The following is an 11,654-nucleotide window of genomic DNA, read 5'->3' as shown; positions in this document are numbered from 1 at the left end:
GTGCATCCATGCATTAAGGCGACCTGGTGAACATCTGTTCACTTTGGACTCAACTCTGCTCCAGCAGTCTTGCTCTCTATTCTCTTCTGCCAAAATAGAATAAGTCTTTGATTATTATAAGATTCATCATTTATTATTGCTCAACTGCACTAATTTTATCTACTATTTTGCTCTAAAAGTTGAACTAACTTTTTAAAAATGGATAAGTTTCGAATTATGGTCCAGTTTTTGCAAGCCAACCAAGAGTCGTTCATGAATGGCATCTGTGGGATCATGGCTCTGGCAAGTGCTCAGATGTATTCCTCCTTTGAGTTCACCTGTCCTTGTCTTCCAGACTACAATTATGCATATGGGATCGGCATTCTAATCGTTCCGCCAATATGGTTTTTTTTACTTGGATATGTACTTAACAACAACATATCAGTGTTAACTGAGGAATGGAAGAGACCGGTTGGAAAGCGCAGGAAGGATCCGGCGGTTTTACGCTACATGTTCAGCTCCATGACGCAGCGCGCTCTCATCGCTCCGGCTGTATGGGTAGCCGTGACTTTAATGGATGGCAAGAGCTTTTTGTGTGCTTTCAGCGCCACGACAGATTTATCTCAGTTCATCAACGACACCTATCAAAGCTTATCCAAAAAGGAGCTTCTGAAATTACAGGCAAGGATTCCATGCAAAGACGTATTTGATGGGCATGTGGTTATTCCCAGAGAAGCATCAACTAGGTACATTCGCTGTTTATCACAGGTAATGACATTATTTCACAACTCAATAATGAAATGGGGGGTTCTAAATTATCTTACCTAGGCCTATTAGCCTACTATGGGTAAAGCAATAGTCATAGTAATTTGGCAAACGTAATTGTAAAAAATTTAACACGCACCTGGATTGTTATTAATTATAGTGTCAAGCGTGAAGAGAATCGGTGCTAAAGTTGTTTATCAACAAACAAACCACCATAAAATGCTTTAGTGCTTACCTCATTAAATATTCATACAGTTATAGGAACTTCGACGCGCTGAGAGAAAATGAAAACATCAAACGCGTGGAGAGACAAACATTTGAGAATAAATAAGAATTTATTTTGTGTTTGTGCGTTTCATAAGATTTAGAAACAAATTTTCACAGATACCCTACAAGGTTAACTATACTAAAACACAACAGGTCCAGGATTAATTATGATATGAACCCAGGTAAACTATTTTAAATTATTAGGCCTATATAGATGAGATATGATGGCTATGACATTCAGTTTGATAATATGTAAACTATAGGCCTATATTGTCTATATAAAACTAGGCTAGGGTATATAAATCTAAATCAATGTATTGTTTTATTTTTAAATTAATCTGTTGCAATGTTTCTTTTAGGCCTGTGGATGGACCTTTTTAATGGTAATAACTATAGCAGCCTTCTTGATAAGGGCGATAAGACCTTGTTTTACACAAGCCGCATTTCTTAAAACCAAATATTGGTCGCACTACATTGATACAGAGCGCAAACTGTTCGACGAAACATGCAAAGAGCACGCTAAGAGCTTTGCTAAGGTCTGCATACAGCAATACTTCGAGAGTATCAGTGGTGAAATTGTTCCACAGTTCCAGCTACCTACAAAGAAAAAGAAAGGCGGCAAAGATGATGACGGGGAAAAACAGAAGAGTGACGAGGAGAAGCTTCTTGGGGTCCTTAAAGAAGAAGACATGAATAAAGTCCTGTGGAACTGGCATGCATGTAAACCCCCACTATTTCTGAACAAACACGCTGAAGATATGAATATGAATGGACATGCACACTTCGATACACTCAGCTTCTCAGATGAGCACTACACTCACACACCTGTGAAAAACACAGCTGTAGCATACTACTCCAAAGTCTGACTTCATGGTTTAATCTTAATCTCTGGTATAGCAGCTGTCAAGATCTAATTTCAATTCATTGCATGGCATTTCTTATTTGATATCCTCCTGAGACTCAGTAGTCGTTCAATCGAGTCACTGTTGTTTGTTGTTTGTTACTATAAATAAATGAGAACATAAATAATAGGATAAAATAGGCTTTTCTGTGATAACACAAAGCAACACGCAGGCATGACCAATATGACAGTAATAATATAATGATGATGATGATGCTAATAAGTAATGTCACTCTTTTTCAGGAGGAGTTTGTTAATGTAATCGGTCATAGGATATCAAAGACATATCAGCTGCTAATGTCGCTCCGGAGGTTATTTTTACAGTATTTAGCCTTGCCTACTAATAGCTAGTTGCTATGGCTGCTAAAGTGATCAAAGTAGTTTACCACATCATAAATTATGTTTCCCACAGTCACAGACAATGTTATTGTCCAACAGAAGCTGCTGCAGCTGTTTGCAACTGTATAGCTTGCTTAGTAGGCCAGACTTTTGCGTTTACACCACCTGGTGGTCTTATACTCTTCAGTTTAAAGCAGCAGTATTTATTACTAACTCATAATTGATTATGTATATGATTTTAGGATATCTTAAAGCAGGACTTCAGGTTCCAGGGCCCTACAGGAAGCTTCAGCAAACTTACAAGAGGGCCTCAAGATGAAATAAAATGTTTTAAAATAAAACAAAAATAATGTTAATAAGGTAAAAGAAACAAAAATCAATACATTTGTTGTTTATCTCACCCCTAAATTTGGGAAATTCTAAATGTAATTATTTAAATTTGTAACTAGGCCTAGTAACTTATTTTATGTACGGGCACTATCCCAAATTCTGTAAATTGGCTTTGAATATTATTTTGGACAGTGGATGTAGTCAAAAAGGTTAAGAACTCATTTACTCTCCTGTGGCCTGCCATGGGGAATCCTTTCATGTCATTGTGGTTTCATAGATGATCTCTTCATTCAAAGGTGTTTCTGTGCACTTCAATGTTCCTATTTTTTATGTCTCCTTAATTAAACACACCTAGTTTAATTCCTACGAAAGGAGTCTCAGATAATTGAGACGTGCAAAAAATCAACTAAAACCAATGTCAGTTTTCACTGGGTCTCTATCAGGAGGCATTTTGAATAATACTTTGGACGACACTTATAGAGAGAGAGAAAGGTGGGTTTTATTATTTTTTTTTTTTGCCTGTGTCTGATTTTTGTATTTTACTTTAGCCCAACCTGTTTTAGATAAATGCTTGTTAGTTCAACTGGGGCTGAAACCAGATTGTAACTGCCGTTGGTGATTCACTGCTATATGTACAGACAGAGTGAGGGTATGATCTCACTTCTTGACCACAACAAATACAGTTACATACAGACAGGTTTTTGTTTTGTTTTTACGATCTACTTCAGCTTGAACATATTTTTCAAACTTTGTTGATGTTCAGCAAGACCATTTTGTACTCCCTGGCGATGAAATGTAAGTCTTCATTTCAGAAATATTTCAATTTTTCAATTGATATTTGGTTTTTGGTAATTAATTTAAGTGGCACATAGAGGCTTGAGGAAACTCCCCAATTAATTGTTTTTATATGAACTGAATGTAATTTAGAAATTGTATAATGCCCCTCTTTTTATGTATAACTGTGTCAGCCATAAAGGACTTACTTGCACATCTGTCTTTGTCAGGTTTGAAGGTTTATTTACAGAGACAATAATCATCATCAGCGAAAAGTAACGGAGAAAGACAAATACTTATTAAAATAAGATGTCTGCTTTCCTCTCAGAATACATCAAATTTATAGCACTTTACTTCAACAGTAAGGATGTCATAGTCTTCAATGGCCTCATTGGTTTAGGAACAGTGGTTGGTCAGACAGCATACAACATCTTAGCTTTTAACTGTCCATGTTCACCAAAGAAGAATTACCTGTACGGCCTGGCTGCCATTGGTGTACCAGCTCTGGCTTTCTTTGTCATTGGGTTGATGCTGAATCAAAATACCTGGGACGTTGTGTCAGAGTGTCGGACCAGAAGATGCAGGAAATTATCAGTGACTGCTGCTTTTGCTCTGTTGGGCTCCATTATCGGTAGAGCAGTTGTTGCTCCTGTCACCTGGACTGTAATTTCCCTCCTGAGAGGAGAGGCGTATGTCTGTGCTTTCAGTGAGTTCATGAACCCCTCATCTCTGGACGACTTCTTTTTAACTACACCTGGTCCAGAGATCATGGCCCAGTTTCCATGTAAAGATGTACCTGCTCTATTTGTGAACTACTCAGGAGAGGTTGAACGCAAGTTACAGTATGAATCCCAGGTACTTGTAATTTTTCATAGTGTTGTTACAGTCCCTAATTGTATCAACACTTGTACAAACTTAATTTTTTCTGTTCTTTATCTAGCTTTTGGGCTGGTTGCTGGTGGGTATCATCTCCCTCTCTGTCTTTCTGCTCCTCTGTATGAAACACTGCTGCTCTCCCCTTGGGTACCATCAGGAGGCATACTGGTCCCAGTACTGCTCCAGCGAACAAGCTCTTTTCCAGCGTACAGCTGAGGGACATGCTAAATACCATGCGGCTGAAAATGTCAAGAGTTTCTTTGGCTTTGTTGCCTTAGAAAATCATGAGAAGCAGCTTCTAGCAGACTACAAGGGAATCAAGAGCATCATTCCCAGACTGCAGTGGAACCACATAGCTGGGGTTTACATGTACAGAGAGAGAGATAACACTCCCATCTACAGCCGCTTAAACAAATGGGCCATGTACACAACTGAACATGACTGTTAAGGAATTGAAAAAAAATGGACATTTTATCCTTTAAGTCTGACAAATTAGAGTCTAATTAATGAATAATACTACACACCCAAAAACGAATATCTTTGGAATCAAGAAACACCCAAGAAATGTGTGCCACTCAGGTCATAAAGGGGAAAAGATTCTGTTTAATATTCATATAATAAATGTAATGTATTTTTAATATCAATGTTAGAAGCACAAAGATAAATGATTATAATAATAATGTAAAAAAATAAAATAAATAAAAACCTAAATGCAAACAAAGAAACTACTATTATAATATTTCTGGACAATGCTATATTGAGTCTGTATTGATGATGGCTGTTGGATCATTCAAACCTGCAGGATTTCAAAAATCAGCTCAGTCTTATTTACCACTGTGCCACAATCCACAGATTTGGCTTTTTTCTAAACATCAAGTTGAATGTCAAAACATAGTTTTTGCATTGCTGAGATGACCACTGTCGCTGTTAAAGGCAAGCCATTTTAAATTGTCAAATGGATATTTTGTCATTCATAATTTCAGTTTTGGCGACGATATGCTTGAGAAATTCTACAGAAATGTATCAGTTTTACAGTATAGTGAACAATTTGCTTTGCTATACTGGAAATTGAGACCCACAATATTTTTTTTTTGTTCATAATGGCTTTAAACCTGGAAATATGTGGAAATATTAAAGTTTATAAACAGGGCCTTAACAGAGGCCAAAGATATGTGAAAAGATGCGCTAGCAGAGAAAACACTGCACAAGCACAGGGAGATCACTGTCCGAAAAACAAATATTCAAAGAAAATCCTAAATATTAAATAGGGGCTGAATTGAATGTATCTTTGAGAAGAACTGACTGTCTTCAGAAAAGTTTTGATTGCGTTCTTTTCATCTTACCTCCGTATAATGCACATTATTGTAGTGTTCACAAGCACAGCACTGCTTTGTTAACAGTGGTAAAACAATTAGCTTTGTTTACAACAGGTAAATGCTATATAGCTGCTGTTCCATAAGTGCCACCTGCTGGCAAAGAGAGATTTTTTTTTAACTTTCTCAAAGCTAAAGACCATTCTGTTTGCTTTAAATGTTGAAATTTCACAATCAAATTTGTAAAAAAAAAAAAAATTATAATAACTGCTCATGAATTTTTGTTTGGCTTGTGATTAGTATTCAGTGGTTGCCTCTAACATAGATACGTAGGCTATGCATATCTGTGGTCTTTAATTTTATTTTTTATATTTTTCAACCTTTAATCACAGCCTACCACAGTTCATTTCAAAATCTTTGCAATTTGGGTGGCACCAAATAATTCACTTACAATTATAAGCTGCATTTGCATTCTAGATATTACGTTTAGTGCCTTGAAGGCCTGTCTGAAACCAGTATTATTATAAGGTAGACAGTCATGCTAAAAGTTCTTGTGTAGTGACTAGCTTGAGATTGTATTACAATTCCGATAGCAGCAATAGGTGTACTCAAAACAAAAATGTGACCCTGGACCACAAAACCAGGCATAAGGGTCAGCATTTTTAAATTGAGGTTTATATAATTTGAAAGCTGAATAAATAAGCTTTCCATTGATGTATGGTTTGTTAGGTCGATATTTGTCTGAGATACAACTATTTGAAAATCTGGAATCTGAGGGTGAAAAAATTCTAAATATTCAGGAAATCTCCTTTAAAGTTTTCCAGCAATGGTTCTTAGCAATGCATATTACTAATAAAAAAAATTGATATATTTACGGTAGGACATTAACAAAATATCTTTATAGAACATGATCTTTATTTAAAGGGTTAGTTCACACAAAAATGAAAATTATGTCATTAATGACTCACCCTCATGTCGTTCCAAACCTGTAAGACCTCATCTTTAAAAACACTGTTTAAGATATTTTAGATTTAGTCCAAGAGCTCTCACTCCCTCCATTGAAACTGTATGTACGGTATACTGTCCATGTCCAGAAAGGTAAGAAAAACATCATCAAAGTAGTCCATGTGACATCAGGGGGGTCAGTTAGAATTTGTTGAAGCATCGAAAATACATTTTGGACCAAAAATAACAAAAATTACGACTTTATTCAGTCAGCAGCGTCGTACGTCAGCAGTATCACTGCAGTATTGTGAACGCACTCACAACAGACCCGGAAGAAAAGACAATACTGAATAAAGTTGTAATTTTAATATCCTAATGATTTTTGGCATAAAAGAAAAATCTATAATTTTGACCCATACAATATTTTTGGGCTATTTCTACTTATGACTAGTTTTGTGGTCCAGGGTCACAATCTTACATTGGATTCTTGGATTTACTCATGATTTACAAAATTGCCTGGTAGAAGAAGTTGGCTACAGTGGAGTTTACACAGCTAACCTTATTTTGTTCAATATGAAATTTTATTGAAATAAAACCATGTTTTGGTTACTTCAAATCACCATGGTAAGCCTATAATAATTATTTACATTTTAGAGTTGTTGGGACAGATTTTGCGGGAAATTGGAATCATTCATTATTGCAAGTCAAAATCATATCCATAAAAAGAGAGTAGCTCTGGCTACTCTGGTGCATGTAGGCCCTTTGGTGTAAAGATGAGAGTTTGTTGTCACAACGAGTGAGAAATATTGACCATGGTGAAACATGCAAAACAGCAAATCAAGTTTATTTCATTATGGTTTGCTGTATAGTGCATGCTGTGAAAGTTATTATCAAGGATGGACCATGTAATTTATAAACCTATTGGCTAGCCAAATTAACAAAGTTCAGCTGTCAATTTGAGACCCATTTAGTGTAGACTGGTTATTTCTTGAGCCTGTGTTTTGGTTGTGTTTCTTCTACAGAGGCTCATCTGACTTGTAAAGTTGTAGCTAAAGCACAACCAAAACATGTTCCTCTGCAAGGCCCGTGCAGTCTTATTTACTAACCGCCAGCTTCAAATTAAGTGGTACAAATGCTATTTTACAGAATCGTATGCAGAACATGATCATAACTTCCTGAAATATATCACTGAATAATTGTGCAATATATATATATATATATATATATATATATTTTTTTTTTGTAATGGAAATTTTGAGATTACCAGCTAGATTTCTGTTTGTAACGATATTAATCGCTCATTTAATTTCAAAACAGACACTTAGTGTGCCATTAAAATTGTAGTTTAAATGATTTTTGGTCATTTTTAATATTAATGTTGTGGTTTTGTTATTGTGAAATAATTTTTGTCCTGAACATCAAAATAATCAAACAAATACATATTTAAATAAATTTGATTCAATGAGAAAAAGTAACTACTGTACATAACATTTTGAGAGAAATTCTAATTATATACATTAGGAAAGAGTGGATGAACTTTATTTTCAAGTTCAACTTCAAGTTAAGTTCAAGCCCACATCACTAGGAACTTGGTCCTTTGTTCATTTCATTTTATCGTGGATTTGTTTACAAAGGCACAATTTGACGCAGGGTGTCCATTCCACCCATCCTGTATTTTTTCCTCCAACATATCCCTTTAAGGGACTCAGAAATATTTTGACCCACAGTTGCAGTAAGTTATAATTTATATTATTTTAAAATCTAGAGGACCAGGAAAAAGCAGCAGTCTAGTTCATTTTTGATTAGCCATTTTGTGTTAAAAAATGTTTGTTGCTAGTATACTACCAGTAATAATACCTTGTTTTCATCTTTGTTCCTTTTTTGTTGTTGTTGTTGTTGTTTTGTTCCAACATGCAATGTAATTTTAGGTGGAACTAATTTACAAGACTAAATGTGGGGAGGTGATTTGATTCATGAAGTTGCCCAGCTTGTTTTAGTTAAATGCACATACTTTCCACTGGGGCTGGAACCATGAAGTTCCTGCTGCTGATTCACTGCTGCATGCACACAACCGACAGAGTGAAGAAAAGACCTCACTACTTCAACACAACAAGAGCTACCTAAAGTAAACTCATTTGTTTTAAGGACTTCTGTTGCTGTCTGCATTTGTTTGTACTTATTTGTCAACTTTATGGCTGTTCAGGGAGACCATTTGTACCTCATTGCAATGTAATGTAAGTCTCTCCGTTTCTAAATGGTTTTTAGTTTCTAATTCGGGCTCAGTGTCGTGTTGAGACTGGCCCAAAGGGTCTTTGTTCACAGAGCTTTTCTGCATGAAATCGGTCTTTGAATTGAATCTCATAATCTTCTGATTTGAATACATGCATATTTTTTTTATGTATCTGCGTTTCTCTAGTTTTTAGATTGTTTCTGCTTTTCTGTATGATGGTGTCAGATAACAAAGGAGGACTCTTCACTCTCCTGTCTTTGTCAGTGTTTTAGGTTTACTTTACTGAAACTCTCTGAAAGACTGTTAAATCTGCACTAATTCACACTGAGAAAATCAGGACAAGATGGCTTCACTCATCTCAGAAAACTTCAAATTTATTGCGCTATTCTTCAAGAGTAAAGATGTCATGATCTTTAATGGCCTGATAGGTTTAGGAACAGTAGCCAGTCAGACAGCATACAATATTTTAGCATTTAACTGTCCATGTTCACCAAAGAAGAATTACCTGTATGGCCTGGCTGCCATTGGTGTACCAGCTCTGGCTTTCTTCATCATTGGGTTGATGCTAAATCGAAATACCTGGGACGTTGTGTCAGAGTGCCGCACCAGAAAATGCCGGAAATTATCACTGTCTGCTGCTTTTGCTCTGTTGGGCTCCATTTTGGGGAGAGCAGTTGTTGCCCCCATCACTTGGTCAGTTATTTCCCTCCTGAGAGGAGAGGCGTATGTCTGTGCTTTAAGTGAGTTTGTAGACCCCTCTTCTTTGGATCATTTCCCTCCTACTACAAAGACTCCAGAGATCATGGCTCGGTTTCCATGTAATGATGTACCTGCTCCATTTATGAACTACACAAGAGTGATTGAACGCCAGCTAAAGTATGAATCCCAGGTATTTATCACTGCAATATAGTCTTGTTATAGTCCTCAATTACATATACACTTCTAATTTCATTGGGCATTTACTAAAATGTATGAAATGTATAACTTCCTTTTTTTCTATTCTTTATCTAGCTTTTGGGCTGGTTGCTGGTGGGAATCATCTCCCTCTCTGTCTTTCTGCTCCTCTGTATGAAACACTGCTGCTCTACACTTGGCTATCAGCAGGAGGCATACTGGACCCAGTATCGTTCCAATGAACAAGATCTATTCCAACGTACAGCTGAAGTACATTCTAAATACCATGCTGCTGAGTGCGTCAAGAACTTCTTTGGCTTTGTGGCCTTGGAAGATCAGGAGAAGCAGCTTCTAGAAAACTGCAAGGAAGCCAAGAGCGCCATTCCCAGAACTGAGTGGAACCGTATAACTGGGGTTTACATGTACAGAGAGATCGATGACACTCCGGTGTACAGCCGCTTAAACAAATGGGACTTGTTTACAAAAGAGAACACCTGTTAGGTGAATGAAAAATGGTATGCGTTTATGCGTTCTCTTCTATTAATGTTTTATATTCAGGATTTTTCATTTATTGTTTCTTCATGGGAAACATGCTTGAGTATTATGTTGATATTGTCACTTAAGGCTGTAATTCAGTGTTCAGTTTTTTTGCAACCTTTTTTAAGGAAAATATTATCTGTTTCTCGTTTAGTAGAGAGGAGACTGGCAGTTTAAATTGTCATATTTTGATAACGCACAACTATTTAGCATCTGTTTTAAGGGATATGATGTATTCTCAGGTTAAGATGATTTCTTGTTACACTTTTCTAAGCAATAAAGTGCATCTGACAAACATATTGCTATAACAAAACAAAACAAAAAAACTGTTCAAATGATGTTATTAACTACTACTGACATGTAATTTATTTCATTTAAGAGAGTTAGCAGATGCTCTTATGTAGAATGACCTACAAAAGTGCATTAGCATCATTACATATGAAACCATTGTGATGAACAGATGGCAAGCATGCATTTGTAATGCTATCTTCAATTAAAGAAACGCTTCCTATACAAATACAAACAAGTGTTCCCTAGTAAAAAAAACTATTTATTTCATGCTACAAATACATTTACATATTTATTTAATTAATAAAAATACCCTGCAATACCATTTTGCATACTAAACTGGTATAGTCAATGTGCTAACTTGGAACAGTTAATTTTGTACTTAATGCATTTTAATTGTGCAGTAGTGCTGAAGTCCAACTAAAGAGACACTGAACTATCAAAGTCAAGTCAAGTTTAAAGCAATAGAGTTATGCCAAAGTGCTGTACAATAAAACACAATATATAAAAAGCATGCATTATAATTATAAAAAATTATAATAATAAAAAATAATCAAAAATAATACAAAAACATTAAAATATAATCAGAGCAAAAAACTGACATCAATCAAATGCCAGAGAAAACAAATAAGATTTGAGAACAGACTTTAAACTGGCTAGTGAAGGAGCAAGTCTCACTTTTACAGGCAAACTATTCCAAAGTTTAGGAACTATACTGTATTTTGATTGTGTAAAAATGTGGAACTATTGCAAGTATACTTCAGGTACACTTTAAATATCTAGCATTTAAAGGTCATTATGATATTATTCAAAGATAATACAGTGCTCATCAGTATTTACACTGAAACACATTTTAGGTGCAATATTAAGAAATGTGCATTGTGCAAAAGTATTACTCCAAATAAAGTTAAATTACATTTTTTATATCAGTACATCTTGAGCGATATGTAAGAAAATACGTTAATAGATTTGAACTATACTTAGTATGAAATAAATGTATTTTAAATATATTACTTTTTTACTAGAGGAAAAAACCTGCTCAGGCTAATACAGATACATCGAATACTCTTAAAAATAAAGGTTCTTTAGTGGCATCTATGGTTCTATGACGAACCATTAACTTTTAATTGCACATTAGGTTCTTTGTAGTGAAAATAAAACTGTTATATTAAAATGTTAATCACACTAAGAAAATAATGGTTCTATTAAGAACTGT

General features: G+C 35.4%; 3 protein-coding genes across 5 annotated transcripts; all 3 read left to right on the top strand.

Annotated features, from left to right (window-relative positions):
• The first annotated feature begins 146 nt into the window (after positions 1-146).
• Positions 147-2,741, top strand: calhm1a (calcium homeostasis modulator 1a). The gene is made up of 2 exons (XM_059565519.1): positions 147-747; positions 1,371-2,741. Exons 1-2 carry the CDS (start codon positions 199-201, stop codon positions 1,875-1,877), a joined length of 1,056 nt encoding a protein of 351 aa, XP_059421502.1. The 5' UTR covers positions 147-198; the 3' UTR covers positions 1,878-2,741.
• A 784-nt stretch (positions 2,742-3,525) lies between these two features.
• Positions 3,526-4,913, top strand: LOC132156561 (calcium homeostasis modulator protein 2). The gene is made up of 2 exons (XM_059565518.1): positions 3,526-4,210; positions 4,296-4,913. Exons 1-2 carry the CDS (start codon positions 3,665-3,667, stop codon positions 4,677-4,679), a joined length of 930 nt encoding a protein of 309 aa, XP_059421501.1. The 5' UTR covers positions 3,526-3,664; the 3' UTR covers positions 4,680-4,913.
• Positions 4,914-8,505: 3,592 nt separating this feature from the next.
• On the top strand, positions 8,506-10,501 carry LOC132157087 (calcium homeostasis modulator protein 2-like). 3 transcript variants are annotated; one of them, XM_059566250.1, is made up of 3 exons: positions 8,506-8,723; positions 8,984-9,608; positions 9,731-10,501. In XM_059566250.1, the coding sequence occupies exons 2-3, from the start codon at positions 9,063-9,065 to the stop codon at positions 10,112-10,114; spliced, it is 930 nt and encodes a 309-aa protein (XP_059422233.1). In that variant the 5' UTR covers positions 8,506-8,723; positions 8,984-9,062; the 3' UTR covers positions 10,115-10,501. The 3 variants fall into 3 exon arrangements, with proteins under 3 accessions (XP_059422233.1, XP_059422234.1, XP_059422235.1); XM_059566252.1 differs by having other exon boundaries at positions 8,507-8,614; XM_059566251.1 differs by having other exon boundaries at positions 8,506-9,608.
• The last annotated feature ends 1,153 nt before the right edge of the window (positions 10,502-11,654 follow it).

This window comes from Carassius carassius, chromosome 14 (genome assembly GCF_963082965.1).
Source record: "Carassius carassius chromosome 14, fCarCar2.1, whole genome shotgun sequence".
In the NCBI taxonomy this organism is placed as follows: domain Eukaryota; kingdom Metazoa; phylum Chordata; class Actinopteri; order Cypriniformes; family Cyprinidae; genus Carassius; species Carassius carassius.
This window is presented reverse-complemented; position numbering and strand designations above follow the sequence as displayed.

Excerpts from the sequence above, each read along its gene's own strand:
- calhm1a (XM_059565519.1), top strand. The coding sequence starts at position 199 with ATGGATAAGTTTCGAATTATGGTCCAGTTTTTGCAAGCCAACCAAGAG. Across the intron at positions 748-1,370 it reads ACATTCGCTGTTTATCACAG|GCCTGTGGATGGACCTTTTT; the intron begins GTAATGACATTA and ends TGTTTCTTTTAG.
- LOC132156561 (XM_059565518.1), top strand. The coding sequence starts at position 3,665 with ATGTCTGCTTTCCTCTCAGAATACATCAAATTTATAGCACTTTACTTC. Across the intron at positions 4,211-4,295 it reads AGTTACAGTATGAATCCCAG|CTTTTGGGCTGGTTGCTGGT; the intron begins GTACTTGTAATT and ends TTCTTTATCTAG.
- LOC132157087 (XM_059566250.1), top strand. The coding sequence starts at position 9,063 with ATGGCTTCACTCATCTCAGAAAACTTCAAATTTATTGCGCTATTCTTC. Across the intron at positions 9,609-9,730 it reads AGCTAAAGTATGAATCCCAG|CTTTTGGGCTGGTTGCTGGT; the intron begins GTATTTATCACT and ends TTCTTTATCTAG.